The sequence below is a fragment of the Callorhinus ursinus genome, unplaced genomic scaffold (assembly GCF_003265705.2).
Source record: "Callorhinus ursinus isolate GAN/ISIS: 27379988/994484 unplaced genomic scaffold, GSC_fseal_2.0 scaffold19, whole genome shotgun sequence".
In the NCBI taxonomy this organism is placed as follows: Eukaryota; Metazoa; Chordata; class Mammalia; order Carnivora; family Otariidae; genus Callorhinus; species Callorhinus ursinus.
In genome coordinates, this window is record NW_027397081.1 from 1,030,627 (window position 1) to 1,040,144 (window position 9,518).

At 45.2% G+C, this 9,518-nt stretch overlaps 1 protein-coding gene across 1 annotated transcript; it reads right to left on the bottom strand.

Moving 5' to 3' along the window:
* Positions 1-2,207: 2,207 nt before the first annotated feature.
* Positions 2,208-8,906, bottom strand: LOC112840221 (interstitial collagenase-like). The gene is given in 10 exon segments (XM_025893452.2): positions 2,208-2,317; positions 2,485-2,588; positions 3,406-3,568; positions 4,097-4,230; positions 5,512-5,629; positions 5,794-5,949; positions 6,740-6,865; positions 7,832-7,980; positions 8,074-8,318; positions 8,736-8,906. Coding segments are annotated over 10 exon segments (1,410 nt in total). The 5' UTR covers positions 8,841-8,906.
* Positions 8,907-9,518: the final 612 nt, after the last annotated feature.

A 9,518-nucleotide genomic window follows, 5' to 3' on the forward strand; every position in this document is an offset into this window, starting at 1 on the left:
TTACCATGAAACTGTCAGGTTCCCTAGCCTCTGCAGATCCTGGCTTGTTCTCTGTGAATTGGATGAAGATAGAAATGAAGCCGCTTGGGGCAGGGTGTTTGGTGAGAAAGTCTGCACAAACTGCTTTCATTTCATACCCTCATCAGTGGGTCCTCCCCTTCAAGAACCACTCAGAAATTCTGTCTCAGGCTCTGAGCATTTCTGGGGGCTGCTATTATGTCTGATTTTCCAGGATCTGGGCTGGGGAGGACAGAAGGCTGGAGGCCTCCAATTGCTGGTCAAGCTGATGACACACCTTGTTATTGACTTCCCAGGTTTGCTGGCATCCTGCATCAGTTCTGTATTAGCTTATTAATTTTTCGAGCCCTTACTTGGTTCTTGAATTATATCAGTAAGTCAGACAAACAACACAAAACAATAAAGTTGAACCCGAACTATGGCCCCTTGTTCTCAGGGAGCCTCCACTGAAGAGGGCAGGCAGACAGGCAGTGAACAGTAGAGGTGATGAGGGATTATAGACTACGTTAGAAGGTGTTAGGGGCTATGGGATAATTGCAGAGTTGTGTAGGACAATCACAAATATGTTTATGTTTGTGTGGAGGGAGGCGTACGTGGTAATATTGAAAGAGGAAGCCAGTGAAGATCTCACGAAGAAGGACATCTGAGCAAAGCTGGAGAAAATGTGCAGGACAGAACCATGCAAACATCTGAGGGAAACTCAGGGAAAAGGGCTGAGGTCCGAATACACCTCACGTGCTGGAAAACAGCAAAGAAGCCACCGCCATGGAATGAAGCCACCAAGGGGGAGAATACCAGAGAAAGAGGTTCAAAGGTGGCAGAGCTTGAGGGACCTTGTAGGGACCTGAGCTATTCTGTGTGTGAGATAGGGTCACTACCCTGACCTTATCCCTTGTCTCTTGCGGTCCTGCTGCCTGCCAGGTCTGCCATGCAACGTGTGGGAGAGAAGGAACACCAGCAGAATGTGCTTCCAGAGCCTGCCCCCCCTTGGAGGCCGCTGGGCCTCCCCCATACAGGATGCTGCCCCCCCATGCCAGCTGGGTCCTTCTGCCCACTCAAGTGTTCTCCCCATTTGTGTCTGATTCTAGGATGCACCCACCTCCCCTTACTTCTGCAGCTTTTGTTCAAAGGAAGGAGCCCATGCTGGCTTGGCATCTTGCCCAGAGTTTCTGAGTGTGCATTTATTATCATGGTAAACAGAAAAACAACAACAACAACAACAACTCAACAACACACATTATACAATCAAGGTACTCCTAACCACAGAGCTCCACCAGAAAACCTATGAGAAATAATTTGAGCAAAAAAGGCAACTTGCATCGCATTGATTTTTTCTCAGCACCAATAGCTAGGCTTGGCAAACTTACACCTCCACAATGTAACCTGAAACCCACTCCAGGTGTTCTGTAGAGAAGCCCCTAGGGGGACAAGACCCAACATGCTAATATTCAGGGATAAGCTCCTAACTTTATGAAGTTAGCTAGAAGAACACCTGAGAAGTTTTAACCTAGTGCTTCCACCAGGAGCCCTAGCCAAAGCCCAATAAATCTCTCCCTTATCATTAGTTTTTTAAAAACCTGCTCATTTTTATTTTTTAAAAGTAAGCTCTGTGCCCAACATGGGGCTTCAACTCACAACCCTAAGATCCAGAATCGTGTCTTCTACAACTGAGCCAGCCAGGTGCCCCAATCCCTTCCATTATTTGACTTAAAGGCTTAGCTTGAAACAAGAGGGGAAGGTCAATAACCAGACCCTTCCCCTTATGTGATGCATATGCCATGGCAAGTACTTGAAATTCTGTACATCCTATCTTCCCACATACTTGCATTGTGAATTTGCCTGGCCTAGAGACAAAACATTGGAGAATGTGGTTATTATGAGAAGTATAATCACTTAAAATGGCATAGAATAGTGACAAAAAGCTTTTCCCTATTTAAGCCTAAGGATGAATTATGACTTCAGCACTCCCTTGAAGCTAAATTGTGAAAGTTTGTGAAACAGCACAATCTCATTAACACAGACTATCTTCAGATTGAGGGTAAACAAGATGGTACTCGTATGTCTGTGTCTCAATATTGCCAAGAGATGAAAATAAAATACCGAAGTATCTGGTGGGTCCTCAGAAAAACACCTCCCCAGAGCTCATTAAAAGTATTTTTTTTTCTTTTCTCCTTTGTGATAGTCAATCATCATTTATTTTTGCAGTTGAACCAGCTGTTCGTTTTCAGGAGAGTCAAAATTCGCTTCGTTTTAGGATCAAATTTGAACTGCCTTTTTCCATGAAAGAAATAGAAAAATCCTAGAAATAAGATGAAAGATAGTGACCATATTAGACAAATAGTGATTTTATACATGAACTCTTGAAAAAAATACACACTTTCATACATGCAATTTGCTTTCATGTCTAAGGAACAGCCCCTGTGTCATTTCTATGGTGGAAAAATGGAGAAACTGGAAGGTCTTTACCTCCCTCTTGGAAGACAGCATCAGCTTTTTTGCCAATTCCAGGAAACCCATGAGCTATCTCTTTGGGAAAACCTGTATCCATAGACCGTGTATTTTCATCATACCTGGTAAAAAAAATTATTAGGAAAATCAGAATATGTGATTAGTAACAATAAATAACACTCAATATTAAGCATTAAGTCACTGTTCTGAGTAGTTTGAGTGTACAGATTCATTTAATCTTCGCCATAAATCTGAGAGGTGGGAGCTACCTTTATTTTCATTTTGTAGGAAACTGACACCTGCTTTAAATAGTTCTGAGTGTGCACATCACCAGCATGAAAATAATAGGAGCTTTTAACTAGAAAGGGTCCCAGTTCAACAGGGTTATGGGAGACTGGAACCCACTAGACCCCTCCTAGAGTGGCATCAACTCTAAATATGTGATTCAAATTTTATCTCGGACTCCACTGTCTGCCCTGTCAAGGAGAAATACTGTGGGAAAGAAGGTTCCTTTTGGATGCTCCTGCTTTTAATCTCCTTTTTAAACTCCATCCTACAAGTCCCTTGCCTTCCAAGGGCAGACATGGCAAGATGATACCAGGTAGGGTCACACGGACGCTCGGTCTGGCTGCGCCTGTTCACCACTGAAGGATGGAGGTTCGGCACAATTTGAGAATAATTTTATAGATTTTGTTTATTTGTGTGTGTGAGAGAGAGTACGAGTAGGGATGGGGAGAAGCAGAGGGAGAGAGAGAAGCAGACACCCCGCCGAGCAGGGAGCCCGATGTGGGGCTTGATCCCAGGACCCTGAGATCATGACCTGAGCCGAAGGCAGACACTTAACCGATGTAGCCCCCCAGGCGCCCTGAGAATAATTTTAAAAGACAACTCTCCTTCCCCTGAGTGATCTGATTCTGAATTCCAAGGGTCTGTTGTTACCTCCAATACTCGTTGGCAACAAAGAAATACGTCTTCCCAGTTTCATCTTCGTGAACAGCGGCATCGATTTTCTTCACCCTCTGTGGGAAGCCCAAGGAGTGGTAGACGTTCTTGGGGTAGCCTCGCACCATCTGATCCCCATTAAAGGCCCAGTATTTACTACCTGTCAGCCAAAAAACTGACCATGAAAACTTTGCCTGGGACTCTGGAGGACAGTCGGCAGGCTTTCCTCCAGACTTGCGCTCATGAGGGGCGCATGCAGAGTTTTATTCCCCAGTGAGGTTCCCCTGAGCCAAGCATCTGTCCAGAGTGGGGTGGGCTCCCTCCCCCAGCGGCACAGGGCATGTGTGGGGCCGCACGTGGTCGGGCAGCCAGGCCACACACTCTCCTGTGGGTTAGCAACTCACTGGGGGGCACCTCTCGGCTCTTGGCTGGGCTGGGCCCTGACAGAGGATTTTGTATGTGTTCGCCAGGGTATCTGCACAACCACATGCCACCACCCCGCAGAAAGGCAGTGTGAAACTTCATATGTGCATAAATCCTCCTGATTTTCACTGCATGTGTGTTAGATCTGCTTCAAGATTCTTGACTTAAATGACCCCCTTAATTCTCAACCAAAGAACCTGATGAAAATGGGACTCATAGAAACATTGACAAAAAAAAAAAAAAAAAAAAAAACCAGAAGCTCTACCTTTAAAAAAGAAGACTTCATCTCTGTTAACAATGCCATAAGCAGCATCAACTCCCCTGGACAGCGATGGCCAGAGCTCAGCAATGACAATGACAGCCACTGTTTTGTAGGAGGGACTCGTGTGTAGGAAGAACCTGATTTGAAAGAAGGGGCCCAATCCTAGCTGGCGGCAAATCTCTGGTTGATGTCCAGCATGTCTTCTCCCCGGACACGAGTCTCACATGCACTGAGGGGCCGCGTCCGACGTGCCAGGCCCTTTCCCTTCAGGATGGCTCGTCACCCAGAAATCCCCCGGGAAGCAGACAAGAAGCGGAGGCTAAGGAAGGCTAACGGAGCTGCTCCGACCAGACCGGGTAAGAGACAGCACACATTCTACACGGGCTGACCAACTGCTTCCAAGACCACAGAGACCAAATGCAAGCACATGGCAAGCCACCAGTCTTGGGAAGAACCAGAGGCCTTGTGCACGGGGCAGGGTCCTCCCTGTCACACCTCAGCAGATGCATGGTCCACGCTCACACCCCATCACCGAAGTCGCCCTTGGCTTTGGAAACACAGGCCCCGGAAATGCCTCTCAGCCACTGAGCTCGGCGGGCCCCAGGAGCGTGCTGGGCCTTCCTTCCAGGGCTGCAGGCCACACTGCTCTAGGCCTGGTGTAGACATCGGATCTGAGCAGTGGTATTCAGAAGAACCTATTTGTTCTTACTCATTGGCATGTTTCTCATCCTGGTCATGAGACGTGAAAGGAATTGGAAGACCATTTCTTGCTGCATTACTGACACACCTGTGGTCTTCAACAAGAATTCTGTCTATCTGCCTAACTCCACAGACTTGGATGTTAGTAGTAGAGTGGGGGCCTTACAAGGCCTTTTACTCCATCAAGTTTCTGGCGATTGAAGGATTTATCTGTGATAAAAATTTTTTTCTTCTTTTTCTTTTAAAGTACTTTCTACACCCGGCATGGGGCCTGAACTCATGATTCTGAAATTGAGAGTCATGTGTTCTCGCAGCTGAGCCAGCCAGGAGCCCCTTCTCTGTGACATAAATTTTTGAAGAACAAATCATTTCATGTAAATGCACAATTATTAAAATTACAAATTAAAAATATATTACTAAAGAAACACATAGAACATTCAACAAAATATCAGAACACTTTAAAAACATAAATCAGTGTTCATGGTAATTTCTTTCTTTTACCTTTTCTTTTTAAAAGATTTTATTTATTTATTTGACACACAGAGAGTGCGAGAGAGCACAAGCAGGGGGAGCGGCAGGCAGAGGGAGAAGCAGGCCTCTGGGGAGCAGGGAGCCCGATGCGGGGCTCGATCCCAGGACCCCGGGATCATGACCTGAGCTGAAGGCAGATGCTTAACCATCTAAGCCACCCAGGTGCTCCCCCCCCCCTTTTTTTTTACCTGTTTTTAAAGAAGAATAACTCTCCACGAACTTTGGTGATAGCATCAAATGTTAACTTGCTATCACAGGCTCGTGGTACTTGTGGTTCTCTTGGCTGGATGGGATTTTTGGAAGGTCCTAAAACATAAATACAGGTTCTGAAGTCAGACGAAGTTGGTGTATTATGCTAACACAAAAGCACTTAGAATGAAGGCTCTTTCTTAAAGGACACAGCTAATAGCTATTTATTTGAACCCCACATATATACCCCCAGTCGCCGGCCCAAGGTGTTTTGTGCTTACCGTAGAGGGCCTGGATGGCATCGATGTCCCTCTGAGACAGCAGGACATCCCCATAGTAGTTGTAGCTGGGGAACATCAAGGAACCAATGTCGTTATCATGCAACAGTCCAAGGGAATGGCCCACTTCATGTGCTGCGACGTGGAACAAGTTGAAATCTAAAAACAGCAACAAAACGTGTTTGCAGTTCCTGGAATGCACTTCTGAGGAACCCGAGAAGGAAACAGAAGTTTCCAAACTACAACAGCGTTATTGTTGGCTTTGTGCAAATTTGGTGTGTTTTTGGTGGTACCTGTCTGCGTGGGCTATCTGTGTGTATGTACGTTTAATCAAAGAAAGGAGAGGGCTTTAATAATTCTGGGTAGGCTGGTTAAAGTCTGAATTTCTGAGATTGGGGCTAGTATGATTCTTGGATGAAGTCAGCCAACACAGAAAAATCCCATTGATCAATAAATATCATAAAATAAGGTAGAAAGTGGTATACTCTAGAGGAATAATAGTATTCTATTAACATTTATTACTTTTTCCTGCTCATATTATGTTATGCCCAGTTTGAAAATTTAGATAATATAGGAAAGTACCAAGAAAAATTCCACAAGATCACTTTACCAAAAATAACCATTTTAAAATTTTGGTATAGGATTGTATATGTGACAAGGTGACTTAAAACATCCTATTTTCCGAGTACCGTATTTTGTTGGTAAAAATTACTTGGAGAAATAATATTACCTTACATTTTTTTAAATAAATGGACACAAAAGAGGTACCATTACCTTTTTAAGCAATTATAGTTTTAATAAAAGCTTACGTTTATTAAATACTTAATAAAATACTTTTATTAAAGTATTTAAGGCTGATCACAAACTTGGCTCACTTTACTGGAAGGCATTCTTTTAGATAAAACATTGACCCATGAAAGGGAAACATAGGAAAAACTGGTGAACTCACTTCTGAAATTATTGGTCCACGTTTTTTCTTCATCAAAAGGAATATCTCCTCCAATATCTCTTCCTGGTAGGAAGGCATGAGCAAGAAGGTTTCCAGGTCCACCGAAGGAGGAGTTGTCGCCGTGATCTGTGAGAAACAGCACGGCCAAGGCAAATTCCCCTTTCTATCCTGCTTCCCCCAGAGGGGAGAGAATAGTGACAAGGAGCCCAAAGGCATTCTTCATCCATGACGTCCCTTCTTTGGCCGGTAAAATCAACAGCCCGTTAGGAACACTCCTCCCTCACCCGAAGGGGTACGTGTACCCCAATGTTTATAGCAGCAATGTCCACAATAGCCAAACTGTGGAAAGAGCCAAGATGCCCATCGACAGATGAATGGATAAAGAAGATGTGGTATATATACACAATGGAATATTATGCAGCCATCAAAAGGAATGAGATCTCGCCATTTGCAACGACGTGGATGGACCTCGAGGGTGTTATGCTGAGTGAAATAAGTCAATCAGAGAAAGACATGTATCACATGACCTCACTGATATGAGGAATTCTTAATCTCAGGAAACAAACTGAGTGTTACTGGAGTGGTTGGGGGTGGGAGGGATGGGATGGCTGGGTGATAGACATTGGGGAGGGTATGTGCTATGGTGAGCGCTGTGAATTGTGCAGGACTGTTGAATCACAGATCTGTACTTCTGAAACAAATAACGCAACATATTTTAAGAAAAAAGGAAAAGAAGAAATAACAGGAGAGGAAGAAAAGGGGAGTATGTCAGAGGGGGAGACGAACCATGAGAGATGATGGACTCTGAAAAACAAACTGAGGGTTCTAGAGGGGAGGGGGGTGGGGGGATGGGTTAGCCTGGTGATGGGTATTGAGGAGGGCACGTTCTGCATGGAGCACTGGGTGTTATGAACGAACAATGAATCATGGAACACTGCATCAAAAACTAATGATGTAATATATGGTGATTAACATAACAATAAAAAAATTAAAAAAAAAAAAGGAACACTCCTCCCTCAGCATGGTGGAGCGGGGCTGGGCGTCGCGGGGAGGTGAAGTTCCGTATGGTTTTAGGAGACAAGAAGAGCTTACCTCTCCAGACAAAGGATATCATAATGTCCGCTTGTTCCTCAAAGACCTTGGTGAAGGTCAGGGGTGAGACATTACTCCAGAGTTGAAACGCTTGCTCAATGGCACTGTCCACGTCTGCTCTTGGCAAATCTGGTGTGTAATTTTCAATCCTTAAAATGGAATAAAACAGAGACACGTCGGACCTCATTGCTTACGGCTCTGCTGGGAAAGAGCGCCCTCGCTCTGGTGCTCGGTCTGGTTACCTGTAGGTCAGGTGTGTGTGCTCCCATCAGAGGGTCCTATCAGCCAGAGCATACTGAGCCACGGCGGGCACCCCACATCTGGGCTGCTTCATCAGATTTAGGGTGTCAGCATCTATCTTCCCGGTCACCTTCAGCCCAAAGAATTCCTGCATTTCCTTCAGCTTCTCAGTCACTAAAGTGTTGTTCCTCTGCCTTCCAGATTTGTTGGTTCCAATCCTCAGGTTGTAGTACTTCTGCAGGTAGTTCTGATAAAGAGAAAAAAAAATGTGAAACACAGGATGTGAAATCTTTCTTATTTCTTCCTGAGAACCTTCAGGATTTCACTGTGGTGACAGAGTTCTTTTGTCTTGAAGATTTAGTGCAAAGAGGAAAAATCCTGTCTGCTAATGCAGTGATTCCATAGGCTTACTGTTGGCGTGGTGGCTAAGTCTAGCTTTCCTGGGAGGTTGGTGTGAAGGTGGTCAGGGCTCCCTCTCTCTATGGATCCCTCTACCTCTGTCTTCTGAAGGGAAGTCTATGGGTGGGTAAGTAGATTTTTGTTTTTGTTATGTTCTAGTTACCCTAGAATGGATCCCACACTCGCTTGAGCTTCTGCCCTTTGACGTTGGAAAAATGAGAACGTAATGCTCCTGCATTCGTGGCATGTGAAATTCAGTGTTTACCTGGACCACCTCCTCGTCCTGCTGTTGCATTCCTGCACTTGCTGCCGGGAAGCCATGGGACCCCACGGCCCAGAACAGCACTAGCAGAACAGGAAGCCTGGGCATGCTGGCTTCGCTTTCCTTCTCTGCCCACGGCGTCCAGTGTCTCCGTACCTCCTGGGCAGGTTTTGGGTGCAGCTTTATGTGCGGTCCCAGGGCATCCCCAGAAAAACAAAGGCTATTTGATTCACCTCTGACAAGAAAATTCACACCCGCTTTTTTGCAATGTGTGGTCTCAACTTTCAAAAATTGTGACATAAAGTAGTTTAATCTTGAATCTTTTCTTGTCTTTGCAATCTTATGATTATGATCAAACAGGACATCCACAAAGAGACACACCTCATCCCACATAGTTGTTTTCTCATATTAATTTTGTGCTCTCTTAAGAGCCTCACTATCTACACTATAATATACAACTTACAGGGCAGTCCATGGACTTTGAAACAATTGGATTTCGCTGCTTGATTCTGTCGGTCCTGCACTGCTCCTGGGTGAGGGAAGACTGGCTGTCAGTGTGTCTTCTGCTCCTTCGCTTCTACCCCCCACGACTGGCTCTAGGGATCACTGGCTCCTCCATTTGCAAAGGATTTCCTCCTGCTTTTTTTTTTTTTAAGATTTTATTTATTTATTTGAAAGAGAGGGAGAAGGATTGGGGAGCAGAGGGAGAGGAACAAGCAGACTCCTCGCTGAGCACGGAGCCCGACGTGGGGCTCATCCCAGGACCCTGAGATCATGACCTGAGCT